Below are 17765 nucleotides of genomic sequence, written 5' to 3'. Positions count from 1 at the left end.
AGGTGAAGGTGTTCCAGTTGAACCACATTACAAGGTGAATTTAATGGTTATTTGAAAAGCAGAGGATGAGGTCTTCCATCCTCCTCATTTCCTTCACCTTATTGAGCCACAGGGTTTGCATATTCTTTTTTATATATCTCCAGGAAGTGTTTTGGTCTTCAGGAAGTTTCTCCACTTATGGGGAAGAATGAATCACTTATAAAATACTTTCCTATTTTTACCTAAAGGAGTATTTTTATTTTTCCAGCAAGATGCTCATAATTTTCAGTCAAGATTCTCCCAATTTTTGTTTAGGTTTAAATTTTTCACATTTACTCTTTCACAATAGTTTTTGATTATTTTATGCAAGGTTAGCTCAGCATTTGCCCATTGAAAATTGTATCAAACAAGGTTTCTCTGTGTGAAAATGTGATCAATGAAGATTCACCCACATCTGATCTTTAGTGAGGAAATTGCTGTGCTTTAATAATTAACCATACAAAGGCTCAATTTGTATTTAAAAAAGCACACACCTGCAATTACATGGACCCCTAACCAGTCCAATATTGCAAACAGCTAAAAGTAGTAATATTTATAATATTTAACTTTCCAGTTTCCAGTGATATTGAAAGGTGTCCAGTGGCATTCCTCCAGCACTGTCAGAAGAAGGGGGAGCATTGGTCCTTCTTCCACAATACTGTTTGAGCAAAGAGGAATTTTCCACCACTAGCATGATTTAATGAGCCCAGATAATTCTGAACAAGAGGTTCCCCATGATATCACTGCCCATTTTTGGTAGAAGTCTAAATATGGGCAATAATGTCACAGAGGACTCCTTCCCCAGACATGTAACCCTCTTAGTACTGAAACTGTCTATACATGGAAAGTCAGTGCCTAGAGATGAATGAAATTACATTTTCTCACAGTTTAACATGATTCACCCAATGATTTTGACTAGTAATCAGAAAAAAACCTCTACTGTACTTTAAATATTCAAATTACAGTCCAGTCAGCACACAATTGATTAGAGTAAATCAGAGTGCATTAATTTAAGCGAACCCTGATCTTGTTGAATTTTAGGGGGATTTTCTAGTTTAATATTCACTGGGCAAAATGCCCCCCCCCTTCCAAAATAGATCCTTGCCACTAGGCCGATTATGAACTCCTCTTCATGATTTTCACACTCATTTTGGGCCAAATTGCAGAAAAATCCCAGCTGAATTATCTTTACAAGTTAAGAGATATCCAAATATATACGTGAGGTCTGCGCTAAAAAAATGATTAACACGTTGAAATAAACTTGACAGTTGCTGTGTGAATATCAAAGAATATGTTTAATACACTATAATGGATCTGTGTGACACAGCACTTAGTGATATAAATATATTAAATATGCACTATTTTTAGTGATATTTAGTATGATTATTGCCATTTGTATTTTAGCTATATTTATAGCTGGGTGATATAAGTTTTCATTATCATTTGTTTATTTTTATAGCAGTTAGACACCAGTTTAGCACTGATAGTACTTTACTTTTAATATAGATTTTTTATATTTGCAGTTTAGATATAGCTATAGCACTAAGCACTGTGTCACACAAGTTAAAAGGTATAGTGAGGAATCAATTTCAATTTAACAGCAAACATAGGAGCATAAGAACAGACCTAATCCTCCTTGAAATAGTAAACAACACAAACATACCATCCATCCGAAGTCTTCTGAAAGTTTGGGGAGGCATAATAGAGTCCAGTTATGTCATTAATAGTATGCTCCTTGAACTTTATTTTCTATACTCTGAATGTGTAGAATGTTATAACTGCTAAATTAATTAAAATTAATGGAAATTTATAGCAAAATAAGGTGGCATTTAAGTAATTTTATTCAATCACCACACGACTGTAATGTAAATGTGATTCGATTTATTATTTTGAAGGAATTGCAGAAGCACATCAAAAGACCCCACCACCTTTAAGCTGTTCTGCAAGTGAAACACTGGGAAATGCACTGTGTACCATCATTAAATCAAACTCAAGTACCATTACAACAATATGTAAGAGACTCAAAGGACACCTACTTCCTAAACCTCTACGACAGTTTATATGGCTGGATAAACTTCTAAGATCTGAAAAAAATTTAAAAGGGGAACAAATTGAGTAAGCTTTGTTTTCTTTCATTTTCTTTCACAGTTCATATCCAATATTTTTGTATTATATTTTACCAAATGTATTGTAGTATTTCTGTAGCAGAACTTTATAGGCAAATATATATTACTCATTTTCAGAAAGCATTATAAACAGTCGGTAATCAAGTGGAAACAAATCATAGTCGGGCAGGTATCAAGATATATGTGTCATGTCATATCCTTTCAAGGTAACAGTACCACAAAAAGAAATATAAGACATCACAGAAACGGTGAACCATGAGAGGGACACAAAAATCGAAGAGTGTAATACTCCAAAAAGATTATTAAAACATCACAAACAATGCTAGTACAATACCACGTCTAATTAATCTTGTCATAGGTGAAAAAGAGAAACTAAAATAGAGAAAAAGTCAGGCCGGGAGGCACAGGGGACCAAAAAAGGAGGAAGAAAGAAAGAAAGCAGAGTGGAGAAAGGAAAAAACAATTAGGTCAGGACAAATATCAAGACTTACTATAGGAACTATAGGTAAACAGGTAATATACAGCAGTTTGTACCTAATTTCCGTATTTCATATGGTCAGAAAATAATAATATAAAAACAATTTAAACCATTTAAACATGCATAGACCTTTAAACTAAAAAGAATAAATAAAATTAGTCCAAATCCATTACACTTCCCAACATTACAAACACCTTTATTGAAGCTGTTTACCTGCAAAAGATTTGTAATTTTGTTTAGTCTGGCCTAAAATCGATTTCAGACAGCACAACCAACTTGGTGACCTCATTTTACTCTGTTCAAAAATATTGTAGGTGAAAACACTGAAAAATCTAATATTTTAAATACCTATTTTTTCTTCCAATGTTTTGTTAACTTGCAATGTTCCTCTGTTTTGCTTCACATCCTTTAGGTTACTTTGCAAGCAAGGAAACAGAATCCCCAGTACTATTATAAACTGCTTTACTAAACAAAAATGCTGTACATACAAACTACTTACCATTGTAGCAAAACAGAACAAGACATACAGAGTATTGTAAATATGCAAACAACACACATGTACACGCTACCTAACCTTCCTAACTAATGAGCATTGACAATGGAAAGTATACAATAGGGATACACTAAAAAGTTACTTAGCTTGGGTTATAGTTCATGATTTCCATAACAAACAGGACTCCAGGCTCTACTCAAGGGATTGTTTCCGGAGACTGGGCACTCTCATAGGGTAGATTTAGCATCATCCCTAGGTGAAGTTCCTCCTTTGCTCTTGTGAAGTCCCCTCTGGCACAGACTTTCTTTCTTAGTTCTTCTAGTTGCTATGGAGCCTCACTTGCAGCTTATGCTGCTGGCCTTTTATTTAGAAAATGTGGGTAGCCATTCCTACATGGGTGTATCCCTTTACCGCTTCCTTTCTACATTAGTTGCTATGAGAGAAGTATTTTCTAACTCTAGATGGCACTGTAGTATCATATATGCCACAGATCAAATATGCCCAAACTTCAAGCTATTGTTTACTTGATGTAGCCTGGATGAAGTGTTTAACCACTTGCCCTCCTGAGGATTTACCCCCCTTCCTGACCAGGCCATTTTTTGTGTTACTTCCAATGACGTGTCTGAGAAATGTTCTCACAAGAAGATTGATGTTTACTCCTATAAACAACAGGTTTTTTATATATAAAGCCGACCGTAGACGGTTTGAATCTTGGTTCAAGCCATGTATGGGCAGACTGGATGTACTGATCGATAAACTTGGACACAACAAGCCTGCTGGATTTTACATGCGATTATTGCTAGCAACTGTTATAGCTGCTAGCAATAATCATTGTGTTCTCCCAGATGGGACGACTTCGCCTGTCCCCTCTGGGAGAACACAATGGCTCTGTGGGAGGGGTTCCCCTATCAACCGTGGTTACTGGAAAGAAATTTTCTTCATCTATGGTCAGCCTAGGTCTGAAAAAAATCACCAAACCTATAGCTGGCATAACATAAGACACAGCCTCTGAACTTGCTAACAAATTTGAGTACTCCAGAGAGAGTTAGTTCTCTAGCCCCCTTCCTCCATACATGTCATACCCTCCCCTCTTCTTGGTGTGTGTAATTACTCTCTGTGCTGGCCCTGCTCCTCCACCTGTCACCTCCATCACAGCCATCACAGATGGCGACACCAAGCAGCAGTCTCAGGACATTTGGATGCCTACAAAAAGTAGACTTTTACAGATAAATAACATGCCTAAAATATGTTAAATGCTGGACAACCAGCAGTTTGATAAGGTCCATATGTAGCACAGTTTGATTGGCTGAAAGTACTATTCTACAGAGGACTTTAAGAGGGTGATTATGAAGGCAGATTCAAGCATTTAGTACATTGTATTATCGTATATATCTTTTGAGAGCATTATGAAAAAACAACCTGTTCATGTTATGATCTTTGAGCAATTGTCCTTCCAGATGTTGTTTTACAAATGACAAAAACTTTCCAATTATTGCAGTGCTTCCAAATAATTCTGCTAATCAGAGCTTCTGCATTTGGAATAATGTTAAGCAGCAGAAAGGATTGTAGACCCCTGAGAACACAGTCTTTCTTAAAGCAGAGTTCTAGACATTTTTGTGCTTATTAAACGTCAGCAGCTACTAAAACTGTAGCTGCTGACTTTTAATAAACACACACTTACCTGTCCCAGGGTCCAGTGATGTACTCACCCATGCCTTCCATTCTATCCTTTTTCTCTCCATGGCGCCGGCATCTCAACTGTGGGAACCAGGCTGCAAAAGCTTGCGGCTTCACAGCCAGGTGCCCACTGCGCATGCGCGAATCGCACTACGCATCCTGATTTGTCCGGAAGTCTTCTGGGACCTGTGAGACATCCCTGGAGACTGCAGGAGGAAGGAAGGGGCTGAACTTCTGGCTCACTTCACCATGGCGAACTGAGGTGGGAGTGGGAGCGGGTACCTGTCAAAACCAGATACCCGCTCCCCCCAAAAGGTGCCAAATATGGCAGTGAAGGGGGGAGGAGGCAAACGGAGCTTCCACATTTGGTTGGAACTCCGCTTTAAAGTTGTGACGGTAGAGATCCCATTTGTGTTCCATTGATTCAATAACTTTAGGATCATGATTATTCCTTATGATGTTTGATTACCTTACTAGACTACCAAATGTAACTAGGTAGATTTCGTGGAATGCTCCCAAAGAAAGAAATGCAAATAAGTCTTTTTAAAAAAAATTTTTTCAACCCAGACACCTGTATGTGAACAGTAAGCCAAAACAGTACTTTGTTTCCTGTTTCATACAAGGCTTATGATGTTAAAAAAAACTCCAATCATTGATTGACATTGATTTCGAGAATAAGTGTATATTCATAAAAGTTCACTAACCCACCCTCCTTAGCCTTCTGGGCTCAGTTCTATATATGTCCCACACTCCAGCTGACTATTTCTCTCAGAACGACAACTTTGGCCTGGCCTGAGCTGATGCGTTGTTACAGTGTCCTGTAATAAAAGTAGGGAAAGGAATGCCCTGGGAAATATATGAACCCAGATGTACAATAAATGGTGGTTTCTATGCCTTGGGTGCTAGTGGCCATTGTCTTAGTAATGGTTCCAGCAAGTATGTAGAATTGCAGAGCAAAACAGCCCTGTGCAAATAATCTGTGCAGGAATTAAAATTAAAGGATAAGTTCACTTTTTGCACAAAAATAATAAATGCACATTTTTTTGCAGGTTTAAAATTGTACATTTATTATTCTTGTCTGCAGGAGCCTCTAATGCACTGCATTTCTGGTGCCATTCAGGTTTCCTGCAGATCTGTCAGAATATCTGCTTGCCCGTATGGGATGTACAAACAATCAGATACACAGTACTAACAGGAAGATTCAATGAACTACCACGATGCTCCACAGTGCCGTGATAGTTCATTGAAAACTGCAATCTGACAGCCGCTAGGGCTGTTGGGACTTGTAGAGCATTTATTCACGGTATTCTCTGAATGAATGATGTGGCTGTGTGGGCGGAGCCGCACACGGCTGCGCTGTTTTCAATTCTGACAGATAGTAAGGGGAACTGCTCCCCGTACTTCTGTCAGAGGGAGGGGGAGCAGCAGGTGGCGGCTGCAGCATTGGGAACATGTTATATGTTCCACCCTAAAAACGGATGGAACATGTAACATGATCCCAAATGTGAACTTATCCTTTAAAGGCACTATGCAAATAAGTTGTTTCTTGTTGAAAATTCTTTATTTTACGTGCATTTTTTTATGTTGGCTAGGAAAGCACGCTTGAAGTTTGTATAACCTCTAACAATAAACTCTTATTTAGACAAAGAACAAGAACATATTTGGTGGGACTTTAAATGAGGTACTTGTGCATAAAATTTTTTTTATATCACAATAGATGAAAATCTTTTTCCCATAAATAAAGCAATTTATAAAAAGGCAAGCTGATTTGTAAACACTACCACATATTGGTATACAATCTATATGATATTCACATGATAATACAAATATAATCACCTCATGAAACAATGATGAATAAAAGCAGCGCAAAAAAAAAATTAGATTAAAATATATATATATATATATATATATATATATAATTTGACATAAGTCCATCAACTGAAAAATGAAAATTGTGATGAAGTGCAAAGTGCTTATTGATGCAACAAAATCACCAAGTGAACAACATAACAATAATTGGTTGAGTAAAGTGCACTCAGATATCACCATGTGCTCCAGATGAAAACCTCCCCCAATTCAGTAGCACTCACCAGATATTGTGGCCCATCCAACCTGATAGGCAATAGCGTTTATGATGAGTGTCAGCGTAGTACAGATCATCAACAAGCCCTTCATCAACCATCTGGCGTGGCCCTACGATGTATTCTGTAATGAGGCATCCACCTTACATCCTGCGCTGGAAGTGACGTATCGCTCACGTGCAGCGAGGAGCATCGGGTGTGACGCTCACTTCATGTGATATACAGATACCCTTAACGGTTATTGTTGATATTTTGGCATGCTTTCATTTATTTCATGTGATTGCAATACTTTCTATCCAATAAATGGTTTTTAATGGATTCACGCTATGAGTTTCCTTTTACATCTTTCCGTGATTACGGAGTGTAATAGTTTGGAGAATGTCCCACCATCTTATTGTCTCTAATTGATGAAGGGCTTGTTGATTGATGATCTGTACTACGCTGACACTCACCACAAGTGCTATTGCCTATCAGGTTTGGATGGGTGCTACTGAATTGGGGGAGGTTTTCCTCTGGAGCACGTGGTGATATCTGAGTGCACTTTACTCAATCAATTATTATGTTGTTCACTTGGTGATTTTGGTGGATCACTAAGGACTTTGCAGTTCATCACAATTTTCATTTTTCCGTTGATGGACTTATGTCAAATGATTTAAATATTTGTGTATACTCATATTTTCACTCTGAAAGTGTATACATACATATATATATTTTTTTTTTGCGCTGCATTTATTCATCATTGTTTCATGAGGCGATTATTGCATTATTCACTATTAGGGCAGCATGCTTACACATTCTATGCACTCATTTATTGACTTAGGTGAGTGATTTATTATGCATTTTTTCAGCTGTTAGATTTTTTTTATTTTCATATCTCATTTGTGCGGTGAATATATGGTTTATATAATACAAATATAAATTCCATTTTTCCAAGTATTTAACAAAACATAATAATGGGTATATCCTTTGGCTCGACACGTTTCATGAAAATAATCTCACTTCTTCAGGAGAAGATTGAGTGAGTCTAATAAGCCCTTCTACTCCTAGCTCTTATCTTGCAACAAACAAAAAAGTAACACTGTCTGTGCTACATGCTGGACAAAGACAAGACCACCAGTAATGTGACAAAAAATTTAACAATTGATGATTGGTGAGTATCTGAATATCGTCCCAAGTCTTTGGTAGGAAATGAAGCAAAGTTTTCAAGCAGCTGTGATTGATTTCTACCATGCACAAGGAAATGCATTGAATCTGAGCAAAAGACAAACAAGAGGAAAAATGGTGAAGCACACACCTTGCTCAGCTAAACCTTTAATGATCAAAGTATTCAAATCAATGGTTGCACTCATGTATTTCATAAACTAAAAGTGCTGTGAATGCAGCCTTTTGCTGAAGCTGTAGAACCGCTCACATCATGGTCACTGATGTCTGGTGGTTACTCAACATGAAGTTTTAATTTCTCACTGCAGGCTGATGGGCTACAGGGAGACAAAAAAGTCAGCTTCCCACAGGGCTCAGCTGCACATCAGAGCCTGCTATTACAGGGCTCACACAAGTTGCTCCTACTATCGGGTGGTTGTGGCTACATGTTTTGGGGACATGTCCCCCTTTCTCAAGCAAGGGAGAATGTCACCATCACACCAAGGATCACCAATATGGGTCCAAAAGTTTTAATGAACGATCATATAGTTACAGCAAGGTAACGTTTCAAAGTCTCCCATGACCCTTTCATTAGGCATGTGACCACGAGAAATGCTGTTTTCAGAGTAAGGGTTCCTGCGAGACTCTGAAATGTTGCCTTGCTGTGACTATGTGATCAATCATTTAAATTTTTGGACCCATACTGGTGATCCTTGGTGTGCTAGTGACATTCTCCCTTGCTGATTCTGTTCGGTTGCAGCCAATCGCTGCAGCTCCCACTTATATATACAGCCATTTTTAACGCAGGAACGTGTGCGTTTGGATTGTACACCCCCTTTCTCCAGCCTCTCAGGTATTAAACCAGCAGTATTGAACCCAAAAACAAAATTTAATATAGTTTACCAATCCTTAGATGCAGTGGCTGCATTTGTTTTATTTTTTAGTCTTTTTTCACCTCTGTTTTTGCCTGTTGATCTGGCCAGCAATATACCTCTGGTATTCAAGTGCCTCCACTCTGAATGAAGGAGCACTGGGGCATCTCTGAACAGCAGCATTGTCAGTCTAGCGGGAGCACTAGAAGCACTAGAAGATTTAGATACACTATACAAATTTAAGCCAAACTCCAGCTCACACTGCAGTTACACAGTTACAGCAACGTTTTTTTTTTCTTTTGGTTTCTTAACTGTTACATCTGCAGGACAGCTTGCTCTGTTGAAAAACTACAGACTTACTGGCCAGATCACCAAGTGAAAATAAAAGAAAGAAAGCTTTAAAAAACAAATTCAGCCATCACATCTAAGAATTGGTATCTTACAATATAATACGTTTGCTTTTGGGTTTAATACCACTTTAACTGTTAGAGATGCCTATGGCTGTTAAAATTACATTCCAAATTCAAAAGTGATATATCAAGCACACTTAGTAGTAAATCAGCTTGTGTGTGAATTATGAATTAAATACCAGCCGTTGTAATAAATAATAAATAATAGACATTTGTGAGATAGATTTAAAACCAAAGATAAAACTTGGATCAGAAAAAAAATTACCCAAATGATTTTGACCTTTTGTGAAAAGAAAGATGTTTGAGCAGCAATGCAATTCTTTCCTGTGTAGCAAGTCATGTAAATTGCAGAAGATACTGTATCTTTTCCTTTTTTCGCTGCACTGAAATGTTGCCAGCTAGTCTTTTGTCATTCCCAGGGGAACATTATTTCCAGGAATACAATTTCAACATCTGCTGAATCTGATTAGCTACTTCTAAGGAACATCTCTGAGTCTATAGACAGGTTTTCCAAGAAGAACAGTATTCTCAGGGTATGGCTGATTTACCTTAGCAAAGAACAATAACAGAAAGCATGTATATACATGTACTTTGAAGGAGTATTGCCTTCGTACCAATATGAACTAGTAATAATCTGTGAAGGCTATTGTTATTTTACTTTTTGCTGCAACAGTAGTATTCCATTTATGGCCAAGAAATGAATCCACACAGATGACACATGCAATAATCTCTCAGAGCATCTCATGATAAAATAATCTCTAGTTGTTATAATGTCTACATTTAAAGCTAATGCAGGCTGACCTTTGCACATAGTCACATAAAAATCATTATTTTTGTTTCATTATTATTGTTCATTTGTATGTAATTGCTTAGTTATGACATGCTTGGCAATTTTGCAGCTACTTGAAAAAAAAAAAAAGAAATTTTACCTTTGGATTTTTGCTCACATTTTAGACTTCTGTAAAATGGGCCATGTATAACGTTTTGTTTTATTCTAATTAGAAAACACATACTAAAAGCATTTCCAGCAGTAAGGACACACTTCCCACCCTCCCAGCTAAATATTGCCTGAACACAGACATGATTTGTGCATTATATTATAGCATGCCTTAGAGCGTATATGTAAATGTGTATCTAAACCCAAAAACAAAAAATGTATTATATTGCAGCTTGCCAGTCTTTAAAAGTGTTGGCTGCATTACTTTCCTTATAACAGGTTTTTTGATGCTTCAGTTTCACCTGTTGAGTTTTCCAATAACACAGTTCTTGTATTATAGTGACAACACTTACTGCAGTGTAACAATGGATGGGCAGCATTATTACCCTAGACTGCTGTCCTGATTTAGACTACAAAAACTTCCCACTCTCCTCTTCTGTATTACACAGAGGGGAAGTACTTTGTAGATCACATTAGAGAGCAAATAAATCTGTAGACATTGTTTGAGAATTCAGGTCAGTACAGAGAAAATTAGAAGGTCACAAGATTTCTAAAAGGATCAACAGGTATTTTTCTCTACATGCAGAAAATATACTTAAAGTATTGCAGTTGAATATTTTGTATTCATGTTTTTAATCTTCAGGTTAATTAAGTTTCCTGGACATGCCTGAAAACCCCTTGATTTGCAGTGCTACATGTCAAATCCCAGACACATGGGGGTTGCTTTACTAATACTGGAGAGTGCAAAATCTGTAGCCAATCAGCTTCTAATTTCAGCTTGTTCAATTAAGCTTTGAGGAAAAAAAGGAATCTGATTGGTTTCTATGCACAGCTGCACCAGATTTTTTACTCTCCAGTTTGAGTAAATCAACCCCATGGGGACCAGTCCTGCTGCCCTAGGTGCCTTCAGATCATGATCCACTAACACTTCTGGTGCTACTTGTAGTGAACTTCCTACAGGACCTGACACTGACAGCCTGAAATTTTGCCCTCTATTTAAGTCTATGCCATTTTGGGAGTCCTCCCTAGCTCTGTCAGGTGTGGTCTCCTTCACATCTCTACTCTATCTTGGGAGGACTTTATGCAGGGATTTATAGGCCAAAATTGCAAATTAATTTTTTTCAAGACATAAGCCTATTTACACATCTTTCCCTAGAGAATCTATATAAGGGCATTAGCAGCCTCTGAGTCTTCAGCCACTAAGACTCTATCAGACCCTAAGTTTCTTATGTCCTTCATGGACTATACTAGACCTGAAGAGTCACAGGCCAATGCCATTACTGTCAGAAGAAAATTGGAAAATTGAATTCAAATACTTACAATAATTTTCCTTTCCTGATGAGCTCCACGGCAGCAGAGCTGGGGGAGGCCATATCCACCCCTTGCCTGATCAGGATGTAACTCAGTACATTTATGGCCCACCTCAGCCTAGGCGTTCCATAACTTGTACTACCAAACTGGGTTGGATTTGTGCTGCCATGGAGCTCATCAGGAAAGGAAAATTATGGTAAGTATTTGAATTAAATTTTCTGTTTTCCTGACGGCTCCATGTCAGCACAGCTGCGATTTAACTAGCCACACATGGGAGGGTAATGCTAAACTGACTCAATTTTGACTGGAAGCAGAGGCCAAGACACCCCTGCCAAAATCAGCAGTAGTCAAAGCCGCTGGTTCTATACAATAATGAGTCATGAAGGTATGAACAGAAGAACATGTAGCCACTTTGCAGATTGTTTCTGGGGAAAGCCGGCCCACTGCTGTCCAAGAGGTTGAAACCCCTCTAGTGGAATGTGCTGTGACTCCCTGAGGCACAGGCAAGCCTCTCGTTCTGTAAGCTAAAGAGATGGTCTTGACAAGCCATGTAGCAATTACTCTACTAGAAGCTTTTGAGCCTTTACATGCACCATTAGGGATAGTGAGAAGATGATCTGATTTCATGAGCTTGGCAGTAGCGTCTCTCAATGAATGCCCAACATCCAGTGGACTTGGGTCCTGGGAATTTTCCGAATGGAGCATCGGGAGTGTAATATCTCCGTAAACATTTCTGGCAGACTGTGACTACCGGTACATGGAAATACACGTCCTTGAGGTCCACTGATAGAAGATAATCCCCTGGCTGAATGATTTTCAGAATTGTCTGGAGAGATTCCATTTTGAATAGGTCTTTCTTGATATACATGTTGAGCCTCCTGCGGTCTATCACCGGTCTCCATGCTCCTGACTTTTTCTGCACTAGAAATCAAGGCGAGTAGATTCCAGAAAAACGCTCTTGCTGGGGTATTGCAACAATCACCTCCTGATTCAGGAGGGTTTCTATGTATTCCCATAAAATATCCTGCTTTACTTTTGCCAAAGGTAATTTTGTCGGGACAAAGATTCTGTGGGGGTGCCACAGGAATGTCTAAGCATGGCGAAACTGGATGGTGGAAATTACCCAAGGTTCCTTTACCTTTTGTGCCCACACCTGACAGAACTTGAATAATCTGGCTCCCACATGACAAGTGTGAGTCGGCAGATAGTCAAAAAGACTTCTGGGACTCCTGTCCCAGAGACGAAGTTGGTCTCTTCGAGTTGCGGTTTGCAGCAGTGTTAGATCATTGACGACAAAATTATCTCCCTTGCCTGTAAAATTTAGCCTTTCTACCTCTGGGCCTTGGCGAATTTTTGTATGTTGCCCCTCTTCTGCAAAGCAGTCTCTGATCCTGGGGAATAAACCCCAACTTCCCCCCTGTGGCTTTTGCGATGGCAGTGTCTAATTTATTTCAAAACAGGGACTGCCCTTCAAATAGTATCTTACACCATCCTTGTTTGGAGGCTGGGTCCGCCACCCAGGGCCTCAGCCATAGGGCTTCTCTGGCTGTTACTGCATTAAGTATGATCCTGGCCAACATCTTAATTAGGTCAATGGATGCTTCCACCATAAAAGAAGCCCTTAGCTTCAAATTTGCAAAGTAGGCTAAGACCTCGGCTTTGCTCAGGTCACTTCCTTTTGCCACTTCTGACTTCTGGACCCAGGACTCCTTGGCCTTTGAAATACCCACCAAAGCCATAGAAAGTCTACACGTCCCACCAGCAAGTGTGTAGATCTTTTTAAGATCCACATCCATTCTTCTATCCAACACGTCCCTGAATGTTACTGTGTCATCTAGCGTGTCTAGCGAGGTGCATAAGTGCTGTGTCCACCACCAGAGGCTCCTCCAGACTCTTAATATTCTCAGACTTGAAGGGGTATAGGTTTGCGAACCAATTCTTAAAAGTAATTCTCTTATCCGCTTGATTCCACTCATCAGTAATTATGTCCTGAATTTCTTCCAAGAATGGGAAATTCACTCCCTCCTTTTTCATGTTCATGAAAAACTTCCTCTGCTTCTTCTACGGTTCTTCCCTGGCGTCTTTCCAAAGCAGAGCCTACCTTATCTCTTTCACAAAAGTCTAGACCAAGGCAAAATTAAAACCGTCATAACGGCCCTCATCCTCCTCCGAGGAAACAGTGTCTGAGGACGAAGGTTCCTGGGCCTCTGGAATCAACTGACTAGCTGGTGGCATCTACAGAGACAAGGAGCACAAGGTGGATATAACTGGAGTGGCTGAAGCCTGTGGCACAAACTCCTTTAGCATGTCCTCAAATGCCTGCTTCATTAGTGATACCATCTCCGCCTTATCGGGTTCTTGGTGTTTGGTTGCTTCTTTGAAGCAAGTCTCACAAGCCGTCTTGCCTGGCATGGCTCTCCTGGTCTGGGCTGATCATGATGCAAATCTCTGCCGTATCGTGATGGGGAGCACTGACCCCTGGAGGCTGAACAGGAACACAAAGCCTCTGCCCTTCTCCAGGAATGTCGGTCCTCCCTTGCTAATGACCGTCTCCTACTCCTTTCTGAGCTTCTTCCTTCTAATCGTTGGGAAGGATCATGACCAAGGCCCGAGGAGCTGCGGCAGCACAGACAAAAAGAAAAATTTACTAATTGATTTGAAAACCAACAAAAAGAATATTCGCATCTGGCAACATCTAACTTACCTTCTATGAGAGCACTGGTCTTTAGAGGGGGAAGGCATGTTATCACTGCTGTGAAAAAAAAAAAATCAAAAAACCAAGAGCATGAAAGAGACCCATACAGCAGATAGAATCACAGGAGCACAGCCTTGCAGGTGCAGAGAATACCCGAAGGTGAGAGAGGGAATAGCAGACACAGGCAGGCTGCAGGAGCACACAATCACATAGCAGCAGATGCTTCAGCCAGAAGCATCTTCAAATTTTGGCTCCCTTAAGCCTGGCCCTGCCTTCCCTCTCCTGTTTGGCCAAGCAGTCCCTCGCATGCTCAGAGCTGGCCACAGCATGCGCTTCACGCTGGCCCGCACATACTAATCATCCCCAGCAGCCTCCATGGAAGGAGTTTACCCCTACTAACAGCCGTCGAGGAACCCTGACCACTGATGTAACACCCCAAATCCGGCAGTACTTTACCATGGCCTGATGCTACCCCAAGGACCAGCAGCGGGGCTTCCTGGTCAAACTGCTGTTAGAGGAGTACAGGGACTGCATCCAACCTTGAGAGCGATTCTGGATGGACAGCCAGCCATTAGGGAAGTAAGCATCCCCTCATGAAATTCCAATGTTCCCCAGCTAATAGTGGGGTGCAAATTGGCAAGCAGGAGTCTTTGCCTGGAAGAGATAAGGTCTGCCAATGGCGGGCGAGTGGCACTTGGGCAGGATAGCCTGCTAATAGTGAGTGACCATGTAGAGCCCCAATCGGACGAGGTGGTCTCCAAGTCAGGCAGCCATGGCTGTGCCGGGCTGGTAAGCAGTGCCCTTGCCCATGTTCAGGTCTCATTTTGTGCTCCTTATTGTCTTTTTTTTCTTTCCCTGCTGCTAGCGGGTGCCTGGAGCGCAATGCTGTGCCCCAGACCGCTGCTTCCTGGTCCGGAGTGGTCTCCGGTGTACTGCTGCGCATGTGGGAGTCAGTCTCAGAATGAGACTTGGCTTCGCACGCGCACAGTATGGCAAGATGGCGGTGCTCGTGCATGCGCGCAGGCGTCCTGGGGTCCAGCGCATTCGCAGTACAGCGGCGGTGACGTCACAGCTGTGACAGTAAATTTAAACAGCTGTCATAGCTGTTTTCTTTGGGAAATCCTGCAGGCTGAATGCAGCAGCTTACCCAAGCAATGTGGTTCACTGTGAAGGAAGGTCAGTATTTGTCCCTCTTGCCCCCCTGGTGGTGTGCTGGCATTTTGCATGTCATTTTTTTTTACAGCTCAGTTGCCTTTGCAGCTGACCCGGCATGGATGTGTCACCACCTCCTTGTGGCCAGCCCCTGCTCAGTATGTACGGATGGACAGCTTTATCCCCTTGATCCCCCACGGGTTTTGCACAGGCGACCGAGAGAGAGAAAGCGCCAACCAACAGGTAGAGGCTTTGATCAGAGTCCCTGAAAGAAATTGGGACTGGTTTTCTTTGAATCCCAAACAATTCTTTTGGCAGATGTGGCTGCAATCTTTCTTGGTCTACCTGACCTTTGCTTGGTATCAAGATCCCCGAACTTTCCACTTCCTAATATGTGATTTAATGGTACTGATTGGCATATTCATAGCTTCGAATATCTTTTTATGTCCTTTTCCATCTTTATAAGGTTCCATTATCTTGTTACGCAGGACTTTTGACAGTTCTTTTCTGATCTCCATGGCTCAGTATCTAGCCTAGTCAGTGCTTCCACGTAAGAGCTAACAAACTCATTGACTACTTATACACTGACACTAATTGCAATTTAAAAAGCATCAGATGTGGGACATTAACCTCTAATTGGCATTTTAACCCTGTGTGTCATCTTGTGTGTCTGTACCAAGGCCAAACATTCCAGGTTATGTAAACTTTTGATCATGGCCATTTGGGTGATTTCTGTTATCATTATGATTTAAAAAGGAGCCTAACAACTATTTGATAATAAATGGCTTCATATGATCATCATGCTATAATAAAAGAGCATTTTTTGGCATGATCAGTCATATTTTCAATATCAATGCCAAAATTTCACAATTTCTGTCAGGGTATGCAAACTTTTGAGCACAACTGTAAATTCATTTGTCAGGAAGTCAAAATTCAAGATGGAGATGCTGTTCACAATTCAACAAGCAATTCAGCCAGGCGACTGGCTCCTACCTATAGGTCTGAAGGATGCCTACTTTCATGTGCTCATTGCAAGAGATTTTCAGAGATTCGTCCGGTTCGCTGTGGACCATCGGCCTCTCCAGTTTGTGTGTCTCCCCTTTACGCTTTCGATGTCGCATCAGGTGTTTTCAAAAGTCTTGTTGGCGGTCGTGGCCCTGATCAGAACCTGAGGCATTCGCCTGCACCACTACCTAGATGACCTGCTCCTAGTAGCCCAGGACAGAATACAGCTACTATAGCACAGGGCCCACATCATTTTTGAGTTCAGGTGGTTGCTGAATTTGGAGAAGAGCCAGTTGGAGCCCACGCAGTCTCTAATATTCCTCGGGGTTCATTTCGACACGATCGGCGCCACCATCTCCCTGCCCATGGAGAAGATTCCTGTGATCCAGAGCCAAATACTACCTGCCGTGTTTCCCTCACACCTTTGGGCCCTCCAATGCCTGAAGATCATTGGCACCATGGTGTCCACAGCGCCGATGGTGAAGTGGGCACAGTGGAGAATGCAACCCTTCCAGAAGGGCTTCATTCAACAGTGGATTCCAGGCAGCATGGGCCAGGTCATTTATATATCTCCCTCTATGAAGGAGAGCCTTCCTTGGTGGCTGCAGAAGAAGAACCTGCTAAATTGTCATTTGATTGCCCCCATCTCCTGGGTCACAATCACTATGGATACCAGCAACTCGAGATGGGGTGCTCTCTGCCAATCAGAGATAGCTCAGGGCAGATGGAGCTTTCCCTCCCACAGGTTGGGGTCAATTGTCCTGGAATTATGAGCGGCGCTCTGTGCCCTACAGGCCTTCCAGCATAAGGAGACAAGGAGAGACCCACAGCCTGTCCCTCTTGTGAGAGGTAGAGCCAATCATGGCTTGGCCTCAGAGAAACCTGTCCAACATATCGGCAGTATACATCCCTGGAGTCCAGAACTCGCAAGCAGACTTTCTTTCCAGGGTTCAATTTGACAACAACGAGTGGTTACAGAAGTTTTCAAGTGGATACTGACCCTCGGCATCAGTCTGGAAGTTGACCTGTTTACCTCCCCGTGCAACAGCAAACTGAGGATATTCTACACCAGGAATCACTGTCCCCAGGCCTTCGGGGTAGATGCTTTGACGAATCAGTGGAGTTTTTTCACATGGCCTATGTGTTTCCTCCGGTCCCTGTCATCTTCAGGTTTCTTCGGAGGCTCAGAGCAGAAACGATGGAGGTAGTGGCTGTAATTCCATACTGGCTGAACAGACCATGGTTTCCCTTACTGGTGCTGCTCAGCTTTCGGGATCCGGTTCCTCTCAGGCCAGACCTGCTGTCGCAGGGGACCATTCTTCACCCTTGCCCAGCCTGGCTTCATCTAATGGTCTGATTCTTGAAAGGGG

General features: G+C 41.2%; 1 protein-coding gene across 1 annotated transcript in view; it reads left to right on the top strand.

Annotated features, from left to right (window-relative positions):
* Positions 1-17765, top strand: part of LOC149462635 (uncharacterized) — a 460266-nt gene that overhangs the window by 47200 nt on the left and 395301 nt on the right. The window contains exon 6 of the mRNA XM_089676647.1: positions 1914-2133. Within this exon, the coding sequence (XP_089532773.1) occupies positions 1914-2133 (220 nt within the window). The remainder of the gene's footprint in view (positions 1-1913; positions 2134-17765) is intronic.

This window comes from Staurois parvus, unplaced genomic scaffold (assembly GCF_062004578.1).
Source record: "Staurois parvus isolate SC_StPar_1 unplaced genomic scaffold, SC_StPar_1.0 ptg000172l, whole genome shotgun sequence".
In the NCBI taxonomy this organism is placed as follows: domain Eukaryota; kingdom Metazoa; phylum Chordata; class Amphibia; order Anura; family Ranidae; genus Staurois; species Staurois parvus.
This window is presented reverse-complemented; position numbering and strand designations above follow the sequence as displayed.